Consider the following 27920-nt stretch of genomic DNA (forward strand, 5'->3'; position numbering starts at 1 on the left):
TCCTATTCAAAAAAAAACTTTTATTTTCAAAAAACAGCCTCCTAACTACATTGTCAGATTTTACATTCGAGCAGGTACTGCTTGCTAACAGATTTCAAACCCGTCTTTAACATTGAGAACAACTAAGTTTATATATAATCTTTATTAAATAAATCACAATATACTTTATAAAATATATATCAAATAGAATCTTCTGTCATTATCAAAATAAAAATGGGGTAATTTAACCAGCACCAGCTGCCAGCAGTCTGTAGCAGAAATTGAGGTGCGTCCAACTTAATGCGTGCAAAGAGAGATTGTCCATGAAATTCCCATTAAACACTGGTAATAGTCAAGCCAGCCAGATGAGCAAAATCACCTCAGTATGTAAAAACAAAAGAGTAATATTTCCAAAACACACATTCAGCACCATTCTGCGAGAGAGTCACTGCATCCCTGCATGTGGGAACAACAGCAGCATCTTCCTCGTTGTCATGTCATTCCATCTTCACAGTCTTCCCTGCCTTCCCAATGATCAGACTGAGCCAGTAAACCTGAGGAGCCATCAGCATGGCGTTCCCCAAGGTGCAGTGCAGGGGGATGTGGAAAGGGACAAGGTGGGCCGGAATCCCATACTGCTTGCCATAGGCCCAGTACATGTAGGGGAACACGAGGATACGGCATAGGAAGAATGTCACCAGCAAGATGACCCCGTTGACCTTGTAGAGCAATGTGTTCTGCTTTCTGAACTGATATATAAGACAAAAAACAACTTAGGTTATTTTGTTTTTGATTCTTGTGCCTTGAAATAATGTATTGAAACATTTTGTTTTTGTTTCATGAATACAGACCCGTTTGAGTATTTTCGCAAATGAGACAAATGGTGTACTCAGTTCAGCCACGAACAGACATCCCAGGAAGAAGTCTCCAAGGCCCTTTCTGTAATACTGCAATTTGAAAAAAAAATCTGCTGTTAAGTTACAGTTTGATCACATGGAAATTAATTTTTAACAGGATTGATTGATAGAGTGGAGTGATAGAGATTTTAATTTTGGTAGGAGCAAAATGTCTTAATTATAGACTCTCTACAGCATGGAAGCAGGCCATTTGGCCTGTCGAGTCCACACCGTCCCTCAGAAGAGCATCCTACCCAGACCCACCACATCCCTGTAACCCTGCATTTCCCATGGCTAACCCACCAAGCTTGGACATCCCTGGACACTATGGGCAATTTAGCATGGCCAATCCACTTCACCTAATTGACGCCTAGCGGTCATAGAAATATAGAAAACAGGAGCAGGAAAAGGCTATTCAGCCCATCGAGTCCCACTGCCATTCAACATGATCACAACTGATTCTCAATCTTAACACCATATGCTCACTCTCCTCCTGTACCCCTAGATATCATTTTCTTTCTTAAATACGTTCAGTGGTTTGGCTTCTGCAGTCTTTTGTCGAGAACGTGCCTTGATATCTGAGGAATCCAACCCCTAATTTTTCCACAAAATAATTAGTCTTGTCATAGGCTTGTCAAATGAGGAGCAGTTGAAAACTCTTGGTCTGTACTCAATGGAGTTTAGAAGGATGAGGAGGAAATCTGATTGAAACTTACAGAATACTCAGAGGCCTAGATAATGCTGAGAAGACATTTCAACTAGTAGGAGAGACGAGGACCCAAGGGCACAACCTCCAAGAAGCGGGATGACCCTTTAAAACTGAGCTGAGGAGGAATCTCTTCAGCCCAAGGGAGATTAATCTGTTGAATTCATTACCACAGAGGGTTGTGGAGGCCAAATCATTGGTTTATTTAAGACCAAGATTGATAGGATCTTGATTGGTAAGGGGTTCAAGGGTTACGGGGAGAAGGCAGGAGAGTGGAATGGAGCAGAGTCGATGGGCTGAATGACTTTACAGTCAAGATCATGGTATGATCTTATGGAAACTTGTTACCAAACTACAACATTGTGAACACTTGATAGTAACGAGAAACTTGGCTGGAGAAAGGCGAAAAAACAAAGCCTTTATTTCGTTGAATTGGATCTGTTGTTTTGGTTGGTATTGGTCTCAACAGTGAGTGAAACAATTGTGGATCTACACTGTAGCCCCATGATCTGGGCGAACAATGCTGAGGGAGCACGATATTGTTGAAGATACCATGTTTCAAGTAAAGTGTTAACCAAGGTCTATCTGCATGTTCCACTGCATGGTAAAGATCTAATCATTGTCATTCGAAGAGCAGAGTGTTGACACAGTCAACATTCCTCTCTTAACCAGCACCATCAAAAACAAACTAACCGACCTTACTGTTTGTGATATCTTGTTGTGTGCACAAAATAGTACCATTTAGCAACATTAACTGTTGATCCAATGTGATTCATAGGTGTATGAGAAGCTTCAAGAGGTTTCTGACAGATTTAAAAAGCGATATAAATGTTTCTCTTTCCATCTTCGAATAGATCACTGACTGTACTGATTAGTTACTGCTGTACAGTCTCGGCTCTGTCCTCAGCCTGTCATAGAGACGGAAACAGACCCTTCTGTCCAACCCGTCCATGCCGACCAGATATCCCAACCCAACCCAATTAACCTAGTCCCATATGTCAGCACTTGGCCCATATCCTTCTAAACCCTTCCTATTCATATACCCATCCAAATGCCTTTTAAATGCAATTGTACCAGCCTCCACCACTTCCTCTGGCAGCTCATTCCATACACGTACCACCATCTGTGTGAAAAGGTTGCCCCGTAGGTCTCTTTTATATCTTTTCTCTCTCACCCTAAACCTATGCCCTCGAGTCCTGGGAAAAGACTGTCTATTTATCCTATCCATTATCTTACTGTCTCCCTCAAGCCACTGAGTGGTTTTCTGCTCCTTTCATGTGGACACAGTCCACTTCACCTGCTAAAGGGACAGGGCTCCGAAAGCTTGTGATTTCAAATAAACCTGTTGGGACTATAACCTGGTGTCCTATGACTTCTGACTTTAACCAATTTCAGTTCCTCTTTGAGCCCCAGGAACCTTTGGAACAGTTCCAGATTTCTACTACCCTCGGTATGTATATGTTAAGGTACCTCCTCATTTCAATCCTGAAACACGTGGCTCTGATTTAATTTTGTTTATTATATAGGGCCTTTTGTGGAACTCTATGGAATGGGAGGCCCGCATTCAAAAGTCCATGCCGACCATAATCTCAAACTAAACTAGCCCTATCTGCCTGCGCTTGACCCATTTCCTTCCAAACCTTTCTTATTCATGTACTTATCCAAATGTCTTTTAAATGTATCTGTACCCACATCCACCACTTCCTCTGGAAGTTCATTCCACATATGAACCACTCTCTGTGTAAACAAAGTTGCCCCCATGTCTTTTTTAAACCTTTCTCCTCTCACCATAGAAATATACCACCTAGTCTTGCAATCCCCAACCCGAGGGAAAAGACACCAGCCACTCATCTCATTTATACCCCTGGTGATTTTTAAAAAATCTATAAGGTCACCTCTCAAACTCCTACACTCCAGTGAAAAAAGTCCCAACTTCTCTTGGTAACTTAAACCCTCCATTTGTGACAACATCTTGGTAATTCTTTTCTGAGCCCTTTCTAGCTTAATAATAATCTTCCTATAACACAGTGACCAGAATTGGACAAAATAGGCCTCACCAATATTCTGTACAACCTCAACATGATGCCCCTATACTCAAAGGTCTGAGCAATGAAGCCAAGTCTACAATGGGCCAAGAAGTGGCAAATGGAATTTAATTTAGATAAATGTGAGGTGTTGCATTTTGGTTAGGCAAATCAGGGCATGACTTGCACAGTTAATGGTAGGGCCCGTGGGAGTGTTGCCGAACAAAGATACCTTGGTATACAGACACGTAGTTCCTTGAAAGTGGTGTTGCAGTTAAGACAGGGTGGTGAAGAAGTCATTTGGCACACTTGCCTTCATTGGTCAGAACATTAAGTATAAGAGTTGGGAGGTCCTGTTGCAGCTGTATAGGACATCAGTGAGGCCACTTTTAGAATACTGCATTCAATTCTGATCTCCCTCCTATAGGAATGATGTTGTGAAACTTGAAAGGGTTCAGAAAAGATTTACAAGAATATTGCTGAGATTAGAGGATTTGAGCTACAGGGAGAGATTGAATAGGCTGGGGCTGTTTTCTCTGGAGTGGCTGAGACTAAGGGGTGACCTTATAGAGGATTATAAAATCATGAGGGGCATGGACAGGGTGATTGGCCAAGGTCTTTTTCCCATTGTAGGACAGTCCAGAACTCGAGGGCATAGGTTCAAGGCAAGAGGGGAAAGAGTTAAAAGGGACCCAAGGGGCAACATTTTTAGCAAATGTATGGAACTGGCTGCCAGAGGAAGTGGTGGAGGCTGGTACAATTACAACATTTAAAAGGCATCTGGATGGGTACATGACTAGGAAGGGTTTAGCAGGATATGGTCCAAATCCTGGCAAATGCGAGTAGGTCAATTTAGGATATCTGGTCAGCCCAGATGAGTTGGACAGATGGATATGTTCTTGTGCTGTGCATCTCTATGACTCTGCTGTTATACCTCCCATGTTTAAATTGCCTGTTGACAGGATCTAGATCATCAGATGAATATTGCTCTTTAGGCGAGGCGCCATTTCAGAGGCTTAATAAAGACACAGTGGACAGAGGAGCAGGAACCTATGGAAAAACCCCTTGGGTCGGCTGCACCAGTGAATTTTAATTTGTAATATCTATTGGAAATAGAACCAATAAATTGTAAGTATAGTGAGGCACATCAAGAGTGCCACATCCTGTATTGAAAGAAACTGAATTGTATTCCACTTAATGTAATGCCAGATGTGGTCTATTTGTAAAGGTAAAGTCACCAGTTTTACCAGACCGTAGGGCTGGTCCCCTCTTAGGGAGGGCCAAATGGAGGTGGTTGAACCTGACAGTCACCATACCTCATGCAAGGGGGAGAGGTTGAGAAGGCATATCCTCCACCTCAGCCAGTGTGAGATTGAATCCATACTTTAGACATCAGCTTTGCATTGGAAAATAACCATCCAGCAACTGAGCTAACCGTCAAATCGTACAAATAAGGTTTCTTTATCGATTTAAAAAAAAATTAGCTGGGGCTGGTTAACCTGCCTGAAGGACCATTTATTGGCCAAATACTGAATGAAGATCTTTAAAAGCAAAATAATTGAGCATAAACCTCTTTACACTGAGAGGAGCTGGACTGGGAGCTGTTTGACAGATTTCCTGAAGAGTGGGAGAGAAACCAAGTGAAGAACCAACTGTTTTGTAATGCTAGTGGATGTACTCTGAATTCTCTTGCCAGAATTTCAGTTTAGAGAAGCCAATAAACCTGTACGTATGTTAGAAGAATCATGTTGCTTCCCCTCCTTAACCCTAACATAAACTAACTGCAGACAATGTTGTGCTTTTACTATAAGAATACCCATGTTGCATAACCCACCTGTGTCAGTATTTTTTAAATGCATCTTCAGACACCCACATCCCATGAACAATTTTTTTAAAAAACATCTTCATTGGCTTTCTGTAGTCCTACTGAATGGAAAGTATGTATATATCTCTAGTTACAGCAGCAAAATAAACTTGCCCTATGAAATGGGTCAGTTTGACAATGATTCACAAAGATATGAAGGATGCAAGAGCACCTTCTGTGTAATAAGTTAGACACTACTGTTATATAAAGGCAGAGAGTGTTACACCATTGGTACACCCAATGTAGTATGAGAAAGTGAGGACTGCAGATGCTGGAGATCAGAGCTGAAAATGTGTTGCTGGAAAATTGCAGCAGGTCAGGCAGCATCCAAGGAGCAGGAGAATCGACACTTTGGGCACGAGCCCCTCTTCAGGAATCCTGAAGAAGGGTTCATGCCCGAAACATCGTTCTCTTGCTCCTTGGATGCTGCCTGACCTGCCGCGCTTTTCCAGCAACACATTTTCAGCACACCCAATGTAGTGTTCTGCTAAGAAGACAGAGCTATGTTTCAGTCAGCTCTACTAAATACCCAAATTGTAAAAATGCTTTTCTTTTCATAGCTCATTCCTAGGATATGGGCATTGCTGGCTATGCCAGTATTTATTGAACATCCCTAAATAGCCTGGAGAAAATGTTGGTGAACCTCAGCAGTCCTTGAGATGTAGGGACACCCTGAATGCTGTTAGGTAGGGAGTTCCAGGATTTTGTCCCAGCAACAGTGAAGGAACAACAATGTATTTCCAAGTCAGGATGGTGAGTAACTTGGAGGGAAACTTGCAGGTGGGTGGTGTCCCCATTCGTCTGCTGCCCTTGCCCTCCTAGAAGTCATGGGTTTGGTAAGGTACTCTTGATGGAGCTTTAGGGTGTTTGAGGGTGCGAAGTTTGCAGTTTGGAAAATGCTTATAAATTTCAGATTCTTGACCCAGACTTTAGCAAAACCAATCGTCCCCTTTCATGCTTGTACCAATCTACAGTGTGGCACAGGAAATATGATGGACAAGATTTTCTGTTTATAATGGAATGGAATGATGAAATCTTACCACAATAATGGGGAAGCAGACAAGTAACAGTGCGAGATGATGCAGCACCATCAGGAAGTTTTTCTTCAGAAAGTCCATCACAATGTTAGGGGATGAACCCTTTAACCCGTTGCGATGTTTTGCCTTGTGCTTGAACCAGTGAGATAGGTACATGGCATAAATATCGTAAGCCATGTACGGTGCAGCAAACACCACGTAGTTTGTGGAAATCCAATGCCTGTAACAAAGAGCAAATAAATACACTGCATATAGAATTAAAGAATCTCAACTAAAGTAATTAATTACTATACAAGATGATATGCTGTCTCATTGATAGTTTGAAAACTGTTTATCTGGTATACACCTATAAAGCCACTAGACTGTAAAATGATCATCATTCAGCTTATTCTAACCACATCAGCAATCTGAAAATGCACCTTGTCTCCTCCTGATCCTCCTTATCCTAAAGCCCGAGAAAGTTCTCTCCTCAGGCATCTTGTAATTACCTTTAGAAGACAGCTCTATTAAGTCTGTCTCCTCAACGTGCACAGGCAGTGAATTCTCAATCCTTCATGTGTAACGCGTCCCACCGCGTTCAGAAAGTTTTTCCTTATTTGTGCTGCGTCTTTTGACAATCATTGTTAAAAAGTGGTGCCCTCTCCGAATGGCAGCAATTTCTCTCTACTCTGTCTCGGCCACTCAAGATTTTAAAGACACTGTCAAATCTCCCCTCAATCTTGTCTTCTCTGAAGAAAACAAATCCAGCCTCACCAATCTATCCACGTAACTGAACTCATGCATTCCTGAAACCATCCTGATCAATCTTACCTGCACCTTCTCAAAAGTGTTCACATCCTTCCTAAAATGCAGTGGATTGGATTTAATAAAATTGTATGGATATTTTAATGTAATAAAATAGATTGGATACAACACTCCAGCTGAGGCCAAACTAGCGTTTTATAAATGTTCACTAAAACCTCCCTGCTTTTGTAATCTATGCCTATATTTATAAAGCTCCAGGATTCCATATGCCTTCTTCGAATATTTTGTTCACAATATCATGAATCACTCGGTTGTGTGGGTGGTAGCTTTCAATTGCTTCTTGCTAAAACAGGTACGGGGTAACGTTTTTACTTAATTAAATCAAATTTGTTGATGTAACAATTCGGCAACTGCATTAGCTCAATGGCAGAAAAGGTTGTTTAACCACATCAGTCAGTGTTTATCATAGAGTTTTGTACTTAGTTATGGGGAAAATATGAATACATATTTACAGGCACACAATGCTGATCAGAGATCTGCTTTGTACATGAACACTTGGACAATGGCAATGTCGTAGATTATGAGTTCTATTTAAGAGAGAGATTCCAGTCTGAGTTGTTCTGGGTTGGTCACCTGACTTGAGATACATGCGTGGAGAATGCAATTGGCCTCAGGTTTCAAAGAGTGAAAATTTATTTATTCATTCACGGGATGTGGGCATCACTGGCCAGGCTAACATTTATCTCTATTTATCCAGAAGGCAGTTAAGAGTCAACCATGTAGGCCAGACTAAGTAAGGAGGGCAGTTTCCTCCCCTAAAGGGCATTAGTGAACCAGACAGGTTTCTAATTTGACAGCCAACATCAGTTTCATAGTCATCATCTTGATTCCAGATTTTAGTTGAATGTCGATTCCACCATCTGCCATGATGGGATTCAAGCCCAGGTATCCAGAACATTATCTGGGTCTGATCAGCAGTATCTACACACATGTGCATGTGTGGGAACCAGCTCAGACTCCATTTCAAGACCCACTACTTGAGTTGTCTGCAGGCAGTGGCTTGGTTTTGTTCACAGATTCCAGGCCTCATGGTGACAATTATTCTGTGGAACGTGCCCGAGAGATAATCCGTTCAGAAAGGCAGAGGTATAGACGCCCAGAGAAGAATCGGAATTGATGCACTACAAGAATGCTGTCTAATTTTCACTACTTTAATAGTTCTTAATTTAATAATACCTTAATTTCAAGATGACACTAGAACGGTAAGCAGTGTTTGGGGTCATCAGAGCCTGTCCACTCCAAGCCAGAGGCATCCTTTTCTCTATGCACTTTTCTTTTACTTTGCTTCATTTTTGAAGCTGGGCCGGTATTGGCAGGGTGGAGGCTGAAGCGGATTAGGACTCCTGGCGGCACTAGGCCTAGAACTTGGTCTCCTGGCAGTAGGCCCAGAGCCTGGATTCTTGGTCTTAGTAGGCCTAGAACTTGGTCTCCTGGCGATGGTAGGCCCAGAGCCTGGATTCTTGGACATAGTAGGCCTGGAGCTTGATCTCCTGGCGGCCATAGGCCCGGAGTCTGGTTTCCTGGCAATAAGCCCAAAGCCTGGATTCTTGGTCGAAGTAGGCCTGGAGCTTGGTCTCCAGATGGCCGAAGGCCTAGAGCCTCGTCTCTTTGAGGCGGTAGGCCTGGAGCCTGGACTCTTAGTCACAGTAGGCCTGGAGCTTGGTCTCCTGGCAGTGGTAGGCCCCGAGCCTGTTCTCCTGGCAGTGGTAGGCCTGGATCTGGGACTCTTAGTCGCAGTAGGCCTGGAGCTTGGTCTTCTGGCAGCGGTAGGCCTGGAGCCTGTACACTTGGTTGCAGCAGGCCTGGAGCCTGGTCCCCGGGTAGCGTTAGGCCCGGAGTGTGGCTGTGTCAGTAAGGCTGCAGTTGTAGCAGAGCTGGGGTCTCCTGGGGCATTATTATTGCTTTAACCGGATGGAACTCCTTGAGGATCGGGACACCTTACAGAAGCCCTGAAAGCCGTGCTTGAAACCCCAATTTGAACAGAAGATGAAACACATAATTAAGTAATTTATTTTTATCCTGACTGAAACTCAACATGGTACTGGTTTGTGATGACACTTTTCACTGTGTCTTCAAGATACATGTGGCAATAAATCATTCATCAGTTCCATCTAAAAGAGGTCTTTACGGAAGATTTCCTCCACATCATTCAATGGAATGGATAATATGTGTTTCCACTGTGGAAAAGATTGAGACTGTGGAGGTCCTGAATATTGAATGGTCACACATAAATCAAATTGAGAATTCAGAAGAAACACCTTCACCCAGAGAATGTAGAACTCATCACCGCATGGAGATAAGATGCTTTGAAAAGGAAAGTTAGATAACCATGTCAGCATGAAGGCCTACACTATCAGAGTTAGATGTGAAAAGATGAGAGCAGCTTGAGCAGAATATACATGTCACAAACAGACCAGTTGGGCTTCTTTCTGAGCATGAATTTTCAATATTATAGACGCATTTTTCTGTAGTGGGATTGAGCATGTCTAACATTTGAACTCTCAAGTCTGCTAACAAAGAGATTCTTACCTATCTTTCATCACATGCTTGCAGGAGGAAGTGATGATGAAGCCAGCAAACGTTGCCATCACAGCTTGCACGGAGGAAACAAATCTGCAATTTCAAGAAAGAAGAAGTGAGGAACATTCTATAACTCTCAAGAAATTGAACGTAGATGCTTCCATTTACTGTTGAGAGTTCAGGGGTAGATATTTGCTTAGTTTGCAGTAGTTACTGCCACAGCATGGTATGCGGGACCCAAACAGAAACAAATTGTCATCACCAAGTTGTGAGATTATTTTTTAATGTCCCATCTGACACAGTTAGTGTTTGCTTAAAGAACTTGCGATGGGGTCAGAGCGAAATAAAAACACCCAGGGTATATAATATTGTCAGGCTCAGCAAAGCAACAAATTGGTTGAGGATGGAATATTTGTGGACTTTCAAGCCAGCCGGCAGGAATCAGCAGTGCCTGATGACACACGAGCTCCGTCATGTTCACCTACTGGACTGGTCAGAAATGTCCATTTCAGAGAGAGTTCATACTTTAACACCCAAACTAGACTCTAACACTCTTGTATGTTGGTGAGGAAGCCAGATAGATAGAACACCTGAACCAAATTTGTAATCTAAGTGAAGGGGCTCATGTGGCATGGTGGTAGTGTCCCTGCATTTCAGCCAGGGAGGGCTGGGTTCAAGTCCCAACTGTTCCAGAGTTACAGCTTTGAACTGAGAATATCTATAATCTAAATGTGTCTTTAATGTTCACCCTCAAAATACAGCATCATTACACCAAGACTTTTAGTTTAGTAGTGCCTTTCCAATAGAGTACCAGCAATCTTCACTATAATAATTATATTAGAGTCACACAGCACGAAACAGACACTTTGTTCCAATCACCCCATGCCGACCATAATCCCGATCGAAACTAGTCCCACTTATACGGTTTAGAAAAGATTTTCCAGGATGTTACTGGGAATAGAGGGTTTGAGTTATAAGGAGAGGCTGGATAGGCTGGGACTTTTCTCATTGAAGCATAGGAGATTGAGGTGTGACCTTATAGAATAATGAGGGGTATAGATAAGGTGAATGGCAGGTGACCTTTCCCTCAGGTGAGGTATCTCAAAACCAGGAGGCATATGTTTAAGATGAGAGGAGAAAGACTTCAAAAAGATATAAGGGGCAATTTCTTTACACAGAGAGTGGTTTCCAATTTAGGGGGCATATTTTTAAGATGAGAAGGAAGATTTCAAAAAGAGATGGGGGCAACATTTTTACACAGGCAGTAGTTCGAATGTGGAAAGAACTTCCTGAGGAAGTGGTGGATGTGGTTACAGTTATAATGTTTTAAAGACATTTGGATAAGTACATGAAAAAGAATCATTTGGAAGGATATGGGCCAAGTGCAGGCAGGTGGGATGAGTTTAGTTTGGGATTATGGTCAGCATGGATTGGTTGGACCGAAGGGTCTGTTTCCGTGCTGTATGTTGATGACTCTACATGATTAATAGATTCTCAATAACTGTAAAGAAACGTGATTTTAGAAAGTGAATTGCAGAGTAAACCAATAAAACAGTGTCAACTCAGTAGATGGTGCTTTTTAGATTTTTGTACAAGTGTCATGTTATCATGTACCCAATAATGTGTATGTTTGGCGCTGACTGATGCCAGTCTCACAACAGTGGAGTAATTTTCCTTCTTTGGCTGTTGCTGTTGTGAAATGGAGGGAAATCATGTAAGTCATGGTGAGGAAAGCATAAAAAAAAACTCTCCTCTTTCAAAGAAAGAACATCAATTGCTGACTTCAGCCAGAGAGCAGATCGGGTACTCTTTCCTTGACCTAGATTCTATGTCTTCAATGTTTTCTCCCAAAATGTGGGATTTTGATGAATTGACTGTAAGAAACATTTACAAATCTGACCCTGTGCTGCTGTGCCTTTCCACTGTTTGCAGAACATTTTCAGAGACAGAACAGGCCAACCCATCTGGCTTGTTGCTTCTTCAGAATAAGGAACCTTAAAAATCACCAGTGTTTACATGTTGAAAAAAATGCACGGCGTCAACTTTAGAGGATGCCGCATAGTCATTTTATAATAATCCAAATGTTTTACAATGAATCACTGTTTCTACGAATAATACACAATGCTCGAGTGATGCAACTGTGGCTATTACTTCATACATGTTGCATTTTTTGCGACTGAATAACAGGGATGTTTCTCAGGGTGTAACACACTGATATTCTTTCAAGATAACGGTCTGAAATTCGTTTGCCAAACTAGCATAAAGGAGATGGTCATGTAGTGGTAACATCATTGTATGAGTCATCCAAAAGCCCAGGTTAATGCTGTGATGCCACAATTTCAAATACCACTGGGAGTGTTCGATGGAATTTTATATTTAATAATCAAAGCTAAAGTAAAAAGGTTAGTCCATTTATGGCCATGATAATTATCATTGGTTGTTTGATTAGATTAGATTAGATGCCCTACAGTATTGAAACAGGCCCTTAGGTCCAACAAGTCCACACCGACCCTCCGAAGAGTAACCCACCCAGACTCATTTCCCTCTGACTAATACACCTAACACTGTGGGTAATTCAGCATGGACAATTCACCTGACCTGCACAGTTGTTGTTGGGGTGAGGTAGAATAAACCTTGTTTGCTAATGTACTTTGTGGTAAGGAAATCAGCCATCCTCATCAGGTCTGGCCTACAGGTGACTCCATCTGATTGACTCTTTACTCCCCTCTGAAATGGCAAAGCAGGCCATTCAGTTCAGGGGCAATTAGGAATGGGTAACAAATGCTGTCCTTACCAGTAATACCCACAACCAATGGAAGAATAAGGAAAATTGTTAGCTGTAAGTAATGTCGAAAATGGAGTTTAAGACAAGACCATCCTGTTGAGAGCTGCCCTGGCCTACTAAACAGGCCAAGCCCCCTGATCGAAATAGCACTCCTGCTGAGTTACTGCCTACTTGCTCTTCAAACTAAGCTCCTTTTGGAATCAATAGGCACCTTTTAAATGGTAAAACAACATAAAAAATAACTAATATACACCAATGCAACAACTAAACTCTTATTACGTTTTTTTGTGACAAGTCTATTTTTAATTTTGTTAATAAAGCTGTAGCTCATAAAATAGATTGATGAATTTTTTAATGCAGCAGGGTTAAGAATTTGCTTTATTCTTTTAGGGGATGGGGCTACTTTTTGCCCTACTCTAAATGCTAAGCTTTCAGGGGCTGCCATGGGACTGCAGTCACGTGTAGGCTAGACCAGGTTAGGGAGGCAGATTTCCTTCCCTAAAGGAAATTCATGAACCAGATTGGCTTTTTAATAACTCCATGACAGTCTCACAGTCACCATCACTGATAAAGAGCTTTCATTCCACCGAGTACGATAACAGGATTCGAACCTTTGTCCTCAGAACATAAACATGGATCTCAGGATTTTTAGTACACTTCCACTACACCACCAGCTCACCTTAGGCTGTCCAATTTTGCCAGTTCATGGAATATTTTATGTTTGTGATTCTGCTAAGACAGATCATAATTTCACGTTGGAAAACCAACCCTATTTCAATACTACATATTGTTTTTTTCAGTGCCAGAGAGGTTGATCACAAATAATTAACTTATCACTAAAAGAATTGAAATAAGAAGTCATGTGACAAGTTTTGCCTGTCTCATACATGTAAGTGTTTCCATCAACAGCTTCCATCAGTCTCTAAAAGCCCACATTACCTTTGTTTCCAATTTTTCTTCTGATCTAGAGTCAGAGAGCATTTTGCATTAAACATCAAGTATTGGCAAGTTTCTTTCAGATTCCCTTTTTGTTTTGATCATCCTTTGCTGTTTTTTTTATCTCTCTCGCACCCTCTCCCCAGATTCTTATGATTCCTTACATGGAAAGTTAGCCTTTAAAGCTGGGGCACACGGATATAAAGAGGAGGAAGTTGAGCTACAGCAACTTCAGATCATTCAGTGCACTTTAACAGTGAGTCAAACAAATGTCACATTCATTCAGTTTGGCAGCTGGACACAGCTCAGGCAGCCACAACCTTTTGAATATTTACATTTAACTTTGCATCTACTCTTTATCTGAAGCTGCTGTAGCATTTCCTCATAAATAATTGTCAATACTATTGCCTCACCATTATTTTTGTGGCAAAAAAATCAACTCCTTTTAAATGCACACATTCTAAACTTGTGGCCATACTTTAAGGTTAGACTTTTAAATCTTACATGAGTTTAAACCAGTAATAATGCTGTTTCAGCTGCAGGCATATATTTACGTAATCAGATCTTAAAGTTGTATTAATGTTAAACATCACACAACACCAGGTTATAGTCCAACAGGTTTAATTGGAAGCACACTAGCTTTCAGAGCATCGCTCCTTCATCAGGTGATAGTGGAGGACACAATTCTAAGGCACAGAATTTTTAGCAAAAATTTACAGTGTGATGTAACTGAAATTATACATTGAAAAATACCTTGATTGTCTGTTGAGTCTTTCATCTGTTCGAATACCATGATAGTTTCATTATAGCTTCCTCCCACAGTCCAAAGAGGTGCAGGTTAGGTGATTGGTCATGCTAAATTGCCCATAGAGTTAGGTGCATTAGTCAGGGGTAAATATGTAGAATGGGTCTGGGTGGGTTACTCTTCGGAGGGTCGGTGTGAGCTGAAGGGCCTGTTTCCACACTGTAGGGAATCTAATCTAATCTAATCTTAGCAGACCATAGGGGCTGCTCTCTCATTAAACAAAGACAACTGCGGGGAGGGGGGCTGCTTTAATATGAGGGTCACCACACCTTAGGCGAAGGGAGAGATTGAGAAGGAGAGTCATTCATGGTGTCCTCAGCCAGTGTGAGAATTGAATCCACGGTGGTAACATCACCCCACTTGGCGAACCAGCTATCCAGCCAACTGAACTAACTCCAGCTTTTTGGACTTAGCACCGATATCCTCCTCAGTCAACAACTCGCCCATTAAAACATTCAATGTTCCTGCTTCCACACCCCACTCGAAGACAATTCCACAGATGCCAATCTTCCCACATCCAGCTTCTACCCACCACTTGCTGCATTGTTCTGGGAGCAGATCCTCATGTCCCCAACTGGGAGCTGGAACTGCTGAACAGAGGCAGGAAACTGAGACTGGATAATGAGAGGTGCCTGTCGACAGTTCACCGTCTTAATCCCACCTGACCAAGACCGGCAGGCAGAAAGGAACTGGACAACAGCAAGTGCCGACTAGACCCCTTATAGCACTGAGCGCTGATGAGAATCTCATTACATTGCTAATTTTTTTTTAAAAACCCATACACATTTGCACTCAGGGGAGAGTGTTGGAGGGGACATTAGCTGTTCTGGTGGCTCTAATATAGATCCTTCTCAATCTGTGCTCCAGGGCCAAACCCAATGCAGGTTTTGGGGTCTTTAGGGGTCACATTTGGCTTAACTTGCAATTATCTGTGCATTCTCAGAAAGCCCCAAAACATCCTCCAGGCCAAGGGATTTTCTTTTTATTCCTAGATTTGAAGTGCAACACATTACTTTGCAGTCAAGTTGCAATCAGCAGGGTCCATTAGGACTGAGATATTTTCACCCAGAGAGCGGAGAGCCTGTGGAATTCTCTGCCACAAAAAGCAGTTGGACTGAATACCTGAATTGTTTTCAGGGAGTTAAATATCTTTCTTCGGGCTAAAGGAACCAAAGGGTGTGTGGAAAGGTGGGGTCAGAATACTGAGTTGAATGATCAGCCATGATCATACTGAATGGGTGGGGGTGGGGGGGGGTAGGCAGGCTCAAAGGGCCGAATGGCTTGCTCCTGCTGCTATTTTCCAGGTTTCCATGTCCCACTCACCAGAAAGAAGGGAAATCCCCTGGCAGTTGGTAAGGAAGCCTGGAACAGCAGCAGGGATTTCCACTGTCATTCAATACAGCTGAGAGACTTGGTGCAAAACTTTCCTTGCATCAGTGTCAAGGTTTTGTAACCATTGCAGAGGGAGGCAACAGTGCGGGAGATAATGATCCCTTCAGGTCGGTTTGGGCGCTGAAAAGCACGACGAAATGTTTAGAATTGCAGCAGCTGGTGCAGGGGGAAATCTGCATTCCCCACAGCCAGAAATAAAATCAATTTGTCCCCCAGCCCAGTATAAAATAAAGAAAGGCGCACTTACCTGACGCTGATGTTGACAGTGTCTACCTCTGTTAAGCTGGGAAAGTTTTTCTGCAAGAATCTCCGGGTGAGGATGAACAGAGAGGGGAAGAAAAGGCAGCCCAGTGCAAGGAGGTACCACATTGTTAGCGTTAAACGTCCAGGCTGCTGTCTGACTCTCTGTCTGACTCTCTCAGCCCTGGGTAACACCAGATATCACCATCTCTCCAACCTGATATTCAAATAACAACCACACCTCCTGCCCAGTTACGAGGTCCTTCCGCAAACTGAAACATGAGAAGAGAGAGAGAGAGAGAGTGTGTGGGAGAGACGTCTGAGTTCATCAACAGTAGAAAAACAGGTCAAAGCTGCGCCACCTAAGGGCACAACAATTTCTATTTTAAAATCTGTAACAATACTAATTCCTTGACTCCGCTTCGGATTGCAATCGTGTATTTTATCTGCATGCAGAACCAGGGCAATTGAATGCCACATGCATCTGACCCATTCAATGTCCTATCTTCAATCTCCTATCGTCCAACCTGATCAGAAATAGTTGGGGGAATTGGTCCCAACTTATTCCAGACAGTACGACCACTGTTTCTCTCTCCCCAATCTGACCCTCATTTTTATCCAATACTTTTGAGAGAAACAAAACAAAGCACTGCAGATGCTGCAAATCTGAAACTGCTGGAGAAACTCAGCATCTGTGGAGAGAAAACAGGGTCAATATTCAAGTCTGAAGAAAGGTCACATCGTACTTGAACCGTTACAGGGATTACTAAAGCAAAGTCATACATAAACTGAAAGCATCTTAGATAAACAAAATATCTCATACAAAGGATTGGACAGAAACTGTGGAGAAATTAAGCACTTCTCATTCATCTGTTATGCTGGAAACAGTGAAATTTATGTTATTTCATTTCTGTATTCCTCCAATGTTGACAACCATGTGTGATAGATGATCAAGTACAAACGTTGCTACACACTGAGAACTCACAGTACCTTCAATCACAGTGAAATGTTACAATCGCTATTTAGCTAACTGTCATCCCACAGGTGCAAGTGTTCAGTGGACCCATATCCCCACTAAACACTGAAGCATCTCACCAAACAATTAAACCTCACAATCCAACCGAGGTTTCCTCTGTAATTCTCTGCTATATTCATGGTCCTTGTATCTTCCCTGTGAACAACCATCCTAATGCCATGTGTCTTTCTGCTCCGAGCTCCCTCCTACATCTAGCACAAGGTGAAATACTGCAGATATTTTTCACAAACACTTGGCTAATTCTATGAGAACATGTCATGCAGTTAAGACCTTTAAGACGATAAGATGTAAGAGAAGTAGGCCAATCAGCCCATTGAGTCTGCTGCAACGCTTAATGAGATCATGGCTGATCTGATAATCCTCAACTCCACTTTCCTGCCTTTTCCCCGTAACCCTTGATTAAAAAGCTGTCCATTTCATTCTTGAATATATTTAGTGTCTCTATTCTCTCTGTGGTAAAGGATCCTACTGAGAGAAGAAATTCCTCTTCACCTTTGTTTGAAATGTGTAAACTCTTATTTGTGAGATTATGACGAATTAAATGGATCCTTATTAATGGAATTGTCAAAGAATGAAAGGAGGAAATAGTATGGCTTTGGTGCTATTGTTTAGAGTTCTTTGCACAATGGAATCATACCTGAAGCAAATGCAGTCTCTGAATTTAAAAAGACACAAACTTCGTAACTCCAAATTGATCAACCTAATTTCTGTTTTGGGAAAGTGTGCTCATGTGATAAGCATGCATCTAAAGAGCACAGGCATCTAGGGCATAGACTGCAAGCATTTTGCAAATAGAAGGGAGCATTTTAAAACTTTCTGGGATTATTTTAGATGGTAAATTGGATGAGTAGGGAATGGATTCCAATAGATTCCATTTATTTACATAATTGGATGGGCATTTGAGGAAATAAATTTGCAGGACAAAGAGAATAGAACGTGGGAATGTGACTGACTGAACTATGACACAACATGGACTCAATGGGGTGAGTGGTCTCCTTTTGTACCATCACCGGCTCCCTGACTCTTTTTAATAGTGTTCCTCAAGTAAGGCTAGAGGTTAAACTTCCAGCGAATCATCCAAATGAATGGAAAATTCATTTCAGCTATAGGAAGGATGTCGTGAAACTGAAAAGGGTTCAGAAAAGGTTTACAAGGATGTTGCCAGGGTTGGGAGGGTTTGAGCTATAGGGAGAGGCTGAATAGGCTGGGTCAACAAAATGCAACACCTCACATTTATGTCAATTAAACTCATTCTGCTACTCCTCTGCCTCATTCCCAGATATTTGTTATTCTCCATATAAACCACCTCTGATCCCCTCGACTAGATCCCTGTCTGTAACTCACTCCTGGGTGTCTGTTATTCTATATATAGAGGCCCCAAACTCCTCAATCAGATTACAGTCCCCCTTGTGTTATGCTATACATAAACTCGCAGAGAACATCAATGAAATTCCAGTTTTGAACTCAGTATAAACTAAATGGTTGAATATTAGACTGGGAGTAGGAACAGAGAAAGCTGCAGTTTAATTTCTGTTGCGTTCTGTTTCTCCAGAAAAATTAGTTTTATGGAGTGCAGTGGTTCAATAAGGCGGCATCCTACCACCTTCACAAGGGCTGATAGAAATAGAGGATAAATGCTGACCTAGCCAGTGATGCTTACATTCTGTCAATGAATGAAAAACAAAATCCCTTTGCCTTCCTAATCACTCACTGCTCCTGCAGACTAACTCAATTGATTGATATCCGAAGATATCCAGGTCCCTCTGTGCAGGTCAAACTGCTATAATGTGCATTTCGTTAACGTGAATTTGCTGTAACATGATTGACAAATTGGGGACACTGTTTCTAAAGCGCAAACTTCTAAAAAGTGTTTTGGCTGTAACACAATTATATCACCAACACTTACAGCACTGTTTCTCAAGTGCAACTTTTCTATAATGCACAAGAACACAACCATCGCCTGAAAGAACAACCTGTACCTCAGAGACCTGCAACATTTCTCCAATTAAAATTGAAGTCTCTTTATTGATTCTTCCAGACAAACATCTCTCTCTCCATTTTATATGCAATGGACGATGTTTTACCCACTCACTGACCATCTCTACATCGCTCAGTTTGAATACCCTTTCCATCCTCTTCACAATTTACCTACCAAACAATTCTCACCATCAACAGGTTCAATTTTTAAATTAAAGACTGACCTGATCTGAAGCCTGTTGGAAATCCAAATATTGTTCTGTCACTCTCTGTCCCTTGGACAGCGCTTGTCTGTCTTTTTCTCTCTTCATTGCTGGAATATCTTCCCTCCGACACTAATTATACTTGTAAATGATATGGAAGAGGGAGTTCGTAATATCGAATTGACACTTGCATTTTCAACTACCTAAATTACAGTTCTCTATTTTAACTTGCAGTCTATGCTGTCACACTAAGTTGTGGGATGATATTAAGTAGAGGCACGCTTTGCTTGGGAGATAGCTGATATTTACAATTCTGGTGCAGCTTCTGCTGTGGATCAGTTGGTTGCATTCTTGCCTCTGAGTTATTACTGGCAGCTGCCGCCAAAGCACAGTGGGGAAAGACCACCATCTAAGGTTTCTCTGTTACAGTCCAATCAGTGTCCATTCAATTATCAGATCCTCTCTTAGTCGCAAATGTATGTAAATAGTGCCCTGCATGAGTCAGTAATGCATTTGGTTTCTATAACTGCAGGGAATGTCAAATTACAGTGACAAATTATATGCAAAGACTGTACAGAACCATTTTAGTACCTGTCTAGGTACATCAAGATTTTTTTATGAATAAAATATATTTTTGTAATATAAAAAAGCCTTGAGCATTGTCATCAGTACATAGATAGGGTAAATAGGCAAAGTCTTTTCTATGGGGTCGGGCAGTTCAGAACTAGAGGGCATAGGTTTAGGGCGAGAGGGGAAAGGTATAAAAGAGACCGAAGGGGCAACTTTTTCACGCAGAGGCTGGTACAGGTATGGAATGAGCTGCCAGAGGAAGTGGTGGAGGCTGGTACAATTGCAACATTTAAGAGGCATTTGGATGGGTATATGAATAGGAAGGGTTTGGAGGGATATGGGCCGGATGCTATCTGGTGGGACTAGATTGGGTTGGGATATCTGTTCGGCGTGGACGGGTTGGATTGAAGGGTCTGTTTCCATGCTGTACATCTCTATGACCTGCTGTGTTTCAGGAAATGGAGCTGAAAGCCCCTCAGCATTAGCACCACTACTTCTCCCTTCTCACCTATCCTTTCATTCATCTAATGAACCAATATGTTTCTTTATTCTGCCATGAGACATGGGCATCATTTAGCAAAGCTACCTCTTAGCAAAGCTCCTCATCCCTAATTGCCCTTGAACTTGTGAGGCCATTTTGGAGTAGAGTGAAGAGGAAATGACATTGCTGTGTACCCAAAGTCACTTTTTTATAATTTCAAAAATATACTTTATGTATAACAAACTTTACATACGTGCACAGTCAGTAGGACCGTTTGATTTTGTCCACAGTCTTCACATATGTAGAACAAACAAATCCAAGGCACTTCTGATTTATACAAGACTATAATTACACACATTTGAGGCACTGGGAAGGTCCAATAACTGAATGGACCCCCACTGAGAAAGACATTAGATGGTGGTCTTTCCTCACTGCACCTTGGCAGCAGCTGCCCCAAGTTTAGTGCGTCCCTTAGTGCGTTCCAAGTCCTGGACCTTGGAATGTGCCAGTCTGCAACATTTTGTTGAGGTCAGCTCCTTGCTTTGGAACACCAACAGGTTTCAGGCTGATCAAAGAGCATTTTGTACTGCACTGATGGTCCTCCAGGCACAGTCGATGTTTGTCTCGGTGTGCGCCCCAGGGAACAGACTGTAGAGCACAGAGTCCAGCGTTACAGAGCCGCTTGAGCTGAACCACGACACAAACCACTGCATCTTCCTCCAGACTTCCTTTGCAAAGGCACATTCCAGAAGGAAATGTGTGACAGTCTCTAAGCTAACCCCCTCTCCCCTCCACCCCCCCAACTCCTCAGCCACTTCAAGGGCAGCATGCAGTGTCTGGGTGTATATGAAGAATCTTACAAGGTGCCCTTCTCACCCCCAGCCAAGCAATGTCTTGATGCTTGTTGGAAAGTTCTGGTGATGAGGCATTCTGTCAAATGACTTTGACAGTCTGTTCAGGGAACCACCTGACACGATCAAGACCCTTTTCCCACAGGCTCTTGATGACGCTCTGTGCTGACCACTTCCTGATGTTTCTCTTTGCAAATTTCTCCACAAAGGACATGTGATATGGAAAGGTCCAAATACTTGGAATGAGGCCAGTCCCACCTTTCACAAAATCGGGTCAGGTCGAACCTCAGTACACAGTGACACTTGTGTTTGCGTAGCGAGGGTCTACACACAGCTTGACGCAGCCACACACAAAGGTGGCTGAAATCACACGTTTTTCTTTAAATTTCAAAAATATGCATTATTCATAAAATATCTTTATGAACATACATATTCACTAAAGCAGTTCAATTCTGTACAGTAGCCTATAAAGAAACAAATCACTTGTAGCCACCAACCGGGTAAGGACAAGCAAGTTTCCTTCCTTGTGCGGCATGAATATTCAAGGTGGCTTTTCCCATACTCAATGATATTTGCCCTGGTCAACGTTACTGATTTAGCTTTATATTCCAGATTTATTAATTGAATTCCACCACCAGATGGAATAAACATAAATACTTGGAAATTAACATACTGGAGCTCCAGTTTGAGGTGTACAGAACATGGTGGGCCAGTATGCATCATTCACATATTTTATTTGCTTTTGCCTTCTGGGATGGTGGGATTTGAACCCATTTCATTAGTCTGAGTTTCTGGCTAGCAAGTCCAACAACAAAGCACTATTCCACCTGCTTCTTTGCAATTCCATTCTGTGTCACAGATAAAGATTAATAATTGCTTAGAAGGAGGTTAGAAATGGGATAAAACAAGTTAAGCAAGAGGAAGAAAAGAGGAATCCTTTGGAGGTTGGAGCTATCATGGTCAGTGTGTGGAAATGCATTAAAACCACAATAACTTGTATATGTGTAGCACCTTTAAACATTGCAAAACACTTCACAGGAGCATTATAAAGCAAAATTTGACACTGAGCCACATAAAGACATTTAAGGACAGATGACCAAAAAGTCCAGTCAAAGACTCAGATTTTAAGGATGGAATTAGGAGGAAGGCAGAGAGATTTAGGGAGGAAACGTGGAGTTTAGGATCTATGAAAATCAGAGCCACCAAATGACCAGAATTAGGTGAGTGCTGGTATCTTGGAGGGTTTTGAGGGGGTGGTTAGAGGAGGGTGGCTGTTTGAGCCTGGAGGTCGCTACAGAGATGGGGAAGGGCATAGTCACAGACAGGTATAAAAACAAGGATGAGAACTTTTAAATCAGTAAACAGCAAACACTGGGGTGATATGCAAATGGTACTTAGCACAAGGAATCTTCTTGTCTTTAATTTCTAGTCTGCTTAACTAAGACTTTTAATATTAAGGTGCATTTAATTACCTTTTTGAACATTAATGTCATGCAAACGTTTGAGGGTTCTGCCAAAAGAAAATTTTGACTGTTTATTTGTCAATGAGTCAACTCCTGCATTATTTAAATTGGTGCTTTAAAATGTGAAGCATTGCAACTATCAGATCAGATGCTATTGATGTTGATTTCAATGTCCGCACTTATTCCCCCCAATCCCCTATATCATTCTCAGGTCTTCAGCAAAAGGGTAAATTAAGTTGCAGTGAACTGGGTGTCAAGTTAAATCAGCTGCCTTTGGCTAGCGCCTGTTTTGTGCTTTCTCTGAGGACAAATTTCACCCACTACATCCCCTCCCCTATACTGCAAATCCAACCAGTGAGCAGTTGGTTCACCTTTGGTTTAGGTCCAATCAATGGCAGTCTGAAGTGAATGAACAGGATATTGAGCAGAGCGTATACCTTTGTCACACTGTGTTAACACAATGTTATGACAGTTATGTTGCTCTTTCTTCAGACATTTCCCTGCCTGGATGATGCTCTGTAACTACAAAACAGAAACAAAAAAGTCCTTATTAAGAATTTCTATTTTACTGAGGTGGCTTCAGGCCAATCCACATTCAACAGTCTGCACTGAAAACTCGGCTCGCATTTTGACAGCTGTGACAAATGTCACCATAGCAGCTGAGACAATCCATGACCTTCGAGAGAAAAGTCCATTTGCTCTATCTCCTGTTGCCAACAGGTCTTTCAAAATGTTTCAGCATCCAATTCATGTATGTCAAAAGCAAATCAGTTCTTTCAATATCTGCATTGAACTTAATCCACCGCGGCACTGATTTTGCAATAGCTCCAATACTCCTACTGATTTCATTTCCTCACCTATTTTGGGTCCTTTGCAAATTTGACCATTTTATTTTGTGCATCATTGATAGTCACAGGTGAGATGTCGTAAGACTGGAGGTTGGCTAACGTGGTGCCACTGTTTAAGAAGGGTGGTAAGGACAAGCCAAGGAACTATGGACCAGTGAGCCTGGCATCGGTGGTGAGCAAGTTGTTGGAGGGAATCCTGAGGGACAGGATGTATGTATATTTGGAAAGGCAAGTTCTGATTAGGAATGGTCAACATGGCTTTATGCGTGGGAAAGCATGTCTCAGAAACTTGATTGAGTTTTTAAAAGAAGTAACAAAGAGGATTGATATGGGCAGAGAGGTAGATGGGATCTATATGGACTTCAGTAAGGCATTTGACAAGGTTCCCCATGGGAGACTGGTGAGCAAGGTTGGATCTCAGGGAATACAAGGAGAACTCGCCATTTGGACACAGAACTGGCTCAAAGGTAGAAGATAGAGGGTGGTGGTGAAGGGTTGTTTTTTAGACTGGAGGCCTGTGACCAGAGGAGTGCTACAAACATCGGTGCTGGGTCCACTACTTTTCATCATTTATGTAAATGATTTGGATGTGAACATAAGAGGTACAGTTATTACGTTTGCTGATGACACCAAAATTGGAGGTGTAGTGGACAGTGAAGAAGGTTACCTCAGATTACAACAAGATCTGCACCAGATGGGCCAATGGACTGAGAAGTGGCAGATGGAGTTTAATTTAGATAAATGCGAGGTGCTGCATTTTGGGAAAGCAAATCTTAGCAGGACTTATACACTTAATGGTAAGGTCCTAGGGAGTGTTGCTGAACAAAGAGACCTTGGAGTGCAGGTTCATAGCTCGTTGAAAGTGGAGTCGCAGGTAGATAGGATAGTGAAGAAGGCATTTGGTATGCTTTCTTTTATTGATCAGAATATTGAGTATAGGAGTTGGGAGGTCATGGTGCAGCTGTACAGGACATTGGTTAGGCCACTGTTGGAATATTGCATGCAATTCTAGTCTCCTTCTTATGTTGCGAAACTTGAAAGGATTCAGAAAAGATTTACAGGGATGTTGCCAGGGTTGGAGGATTTGAGCTACAGGAAGAGGCTGAATAGGCTAGGGCTGTTTTCCCTGGAGCATTGGAGGCTGAGGGGTGACCTTATAGAGGTTTATAAAATCATGAGGGGCATGGATAAGATAAATAGACAAAGTCTTTTCCCTGGGGTGGGGGAGTCCAGAACTAGAGGGCATAGGTTTAGGGTGAGAGGGGAAAGATATAAAAGAGACCTAAGAGGGAACTTTTTCACTCAGGGGATGGTACGTGTATGGAATGAGCTGCCAGAGGATGTGGTGCAGGCTGGTACAATTGCAACATTTAAAAGGCATCTGGATGGGTATATGAATAGGAAGGGTTTGGAGGGATATGGGCCGGGTGCTGGCAGGAGGGACTAGATTGGGTTGGGATATCTGGTCGGCTTGAACAAGTTGGACCGAAGGGTTTGTTTTTGAGCTGTACATCTCAACGACTCTATGACTCTATAATTCAAGTCAACAGTAAGATGGTGGTGGGGTAGGACACATCAGTCGGAGCGCCTCTGCTGTGTCCATTCTTTTTCTTTTTTTTTCTACCTCTCTCTGCTCTTCTCTCCCTTCTCTTGACCTCGATCACCCAGTCCCAGCCTCCGAAGCAGTGACCAGCGGCCTATTGCAGTTCATGGCGGCGGTGAGTGGTCAGACCATGTGGATGCCCCCTGTACTGGTCTGTTGTGGATAACCCCTGGAGAGAGACTGTGATGTTTGTCTTTTTAACATTCATTCTTGTTTCTCTGACCTATAATTATTACTGTGTATCGTTGTAATATAACTTTTCTTAATTTTTCTATTCTGTAACTAAGGATTGTACCTAGGTACCTTTGTACCTAAAATTGCACTAACTGACAACTTACAAACCTTTCATTGTAGTCATTCAAGTACATGTGACAACAAAGCTGATTCAATTCAATTAAATAAAGTAAAGCCAGTAAAACTGTGAATCAGATCCCACTCAATAATTTCCCCCTCCCTATCCGAGCAAAATAATGATTACTCCTTGTTTCCTAAGTTTCAATCAATTCAGTATCTGTTTCAAGAGCTTTTCAACATTGTGTTTAACTAAGAATGTTCTAAATGGAAGTTTGTTGAATGCCCGATTGAAAGTTTGGTGCATGCTATTGAATGCTATTGTGAGACTTACAAAAGGAGTCAGAGAGGTTAGTCAAGCAAGATCATTGCTTTCTCTTTCACTGTTCTTAGTCTGTTTAGAATTGTATAGGTAATCTTCAATTTACTCCAGGAGACTGGAAGAACACAGCAAGCCAGGCAGCATCAGGAGGTGGAGAAGTCGACGTTTCAGGTGTAACCTGAAGTCCTGAAGAAGGGTTACACCCAAAACGTTGACTTCTCCACCTCCTGATGCTGCCTGGCTTCCTGTGTTCTTCCAGCCTCCTGCTTGCCATCCTTACCTGGTCTGGCCTACATGTGACCCCAGACCCAGAGCAATGTTTTGAAACAGATGTAAAATGAATGAACCTCTGATTGTTTATCCCTCTTTCTGAATTTTGCCACCACAATGGCTTGTCTCCAAGTTCTGGATTCCGGATTCAGAAAGTTTATCCCTGGTTTACGAGAGGATGCTATCGTGTTTTGCCTTTGAATTGTAGGATTATGAAGCATATCATTGGAACCATGCAGACTCTGAAAGAGCGAGTTCATTAATCCCCATTCACTTCTTTTTATTCAGTAGCCCATTGTCTTTGTCCATACTTGATGTAATTTAGAATGCGCACTACTTTGCATTTATCCTCTACTTGAAGCTCATTTTCAACCCTCAAGGGTTTATCTTTTCTCTTTATAAGAGCAAACAGGTAGAAACAGGAATAGGCCATATTGCCCTCCATCTTGTTCCAGCATTTAACAAGACAATGATTAATATTTGGCCTCCACTTTCTCATCTGATTTCCACTTCACTTAATTCCCTTAAGATCCAATAATCTACTGATCTCTGTCTTGATTAAACGCAACAGCTGATCACCCATGAACCTTTGGGAAGGAAAGTTCCCAAAGGATCACGATCCTCTGAATGGAAATTTCTCCTCATCATCATGCAGAATAGCTGACCCATTATCCTGGCACTATTCCCTCTAGTTCTAGATGCCTCAACCAGGAGAAAATAGCCCCTCGGGATCTACCTACTTAATCACTCTCAGGATCTTCAATTAGGTCACTTTTCATTCTTCTGAACTCCTGAGAGTATAAACTGATTATATTTCAACCCTTGCCTTTTTTAAAAGAAATTACTTCATGTGACACAGGTGTCCCTGGCTAGTCCACCATTTATTGCCTATCCCTAATTGCCCAGAGGGCAGTTAAGAGTCAACCACATTGCTATGGGTCTGGGGTCACTTGTAGGCCAGACCAGGTAAGGATGACACGCAGGATGCCCAAAAAACACAGGAAGCCAGGCAGCATCAGGAGGTGGAGAAGTCAATGTTTCGGGTGTAACCCTTTTTTAGGACTTCAGGTTATGCCTGAAACGTCGATTTCTCCCCCTCCTGACGCTGCCTGGCTGCTGTGTTCTTCCAGCCTCCTGTTTGTCTACTTTGGATTCCAGCATCTGCAGGTTTTTTTTGTCTCAGACCAAGTAAAGATGGCAGATTTCCTTCCCAAAAGGATATTAGTAAATCAGATGAGCTTTTTCTAATTACAATCAAGAATGGTTCTGAGGTCATTATTAGACAAGCGTTTTATTCCAGATTTTTATTGAATTAAATTTTCATTTGCCATGGTGGGATTCAAACCCAGCATCTCAGAACAATATCCTGGGATTCTAGATTACCAGCTCAGGGACATTACCATTCTCCCATCACCTCCCCAGATTCAGACGATTTCTTGTTGTAATACTGAGAATATTTTATTGTTTACTTTCACACCGTCCTTCTTTCTAGGTCCCTCTTTGTCATCAACCTACTTTTGTAGTGTTACACCATTTTCAAATGCATTTTAATGAACTTCTTCCCCTTACAGTTTTCCCTTTATTTAATTTCAAATTTGCTTGTTAATCAGGTTTCAGGTTGTGGATGCTTATTCTGTAACTCACTGATACACCGAAGGACAGTGTGACTGACTCCGCGACTGACCACATATATTCTACAAGGTGAAACTGAGTATGATACTCTGATACACAGAGGTTACATGCTCCCCCACAATAGGACTCTCTAAATATAGGAGCAAGATTTGTATTTGTGTGTAACACACTGACACCATTCCCATAGGAAACACTTCAGGAAGTAAGATGTTTGCCTCTAAGAGACCAGGAGGAACTATAGGTAAAGAACATGCAAGCTGACTAATTTTATATTAGAAATGGGAAGTCTCACCATCTCTGTTCTTTTTAAATCAGCACCGTTCAATTTAATCTTCATCTTATTCTCCTGTGTGGACTCCTGGATGCACACCAAAACATACTTTTG

At 42.0% G+C, this 27920-nt stretch overlaps 1 protein-coding gene across 2 annotated transcripts; it reads right to left on the bottom strand.

The window, feature by feature from the left end:
* On the bottom strand, nt 1–27920 carry LOC140491520 (ceramide synthase-like). 2 transcript variants are annotated; one of them, XM_072589815.1, is made up of 6 exons: nt 27828–27920; nt 15996–16260; nt 9840–9923; nt 6510–6726; nt 831–926; nt 1–728 (listed from the first exon to the last, which is right to left on the bottom strand). In XM_072589815.1, the coding sequence occupies exons 2-6, from the start codon at nt 16115–16117 to the stop codon at nt 477–479; spliced, it is 771 nt and encodes a 256-aa protein (XP_072445916.1). In that variant the 5' UTR covers nt 16118–16260; nt 27828–27920; the 3' UTR covers nt 1–476. The 2 variants fall into 2 exon arrangements, with proteins under 2 accessions (XP_072445916.1, XP_072445917.1); XM_072589816.1 differs by lacking the exon at nt 27828–27920 and adding an exon at nt 25042–25118.

This window comes from Chiloscyllium punctatum, chromosome 19 (assembly GCF_047496795.1).
Source record: "Chiloscyllium punctatum isolate Juve2018m chromosome 19, sChiPun1.3, whole genome shotgun sequence".
Lineage (NCBI taxonomy): Eukaryota > Metazoa > Chordata > Chondrichthyes > Orectolobiformes > Hemiscylliidae > Chiloscyllium > Chiloscyllium punctatum.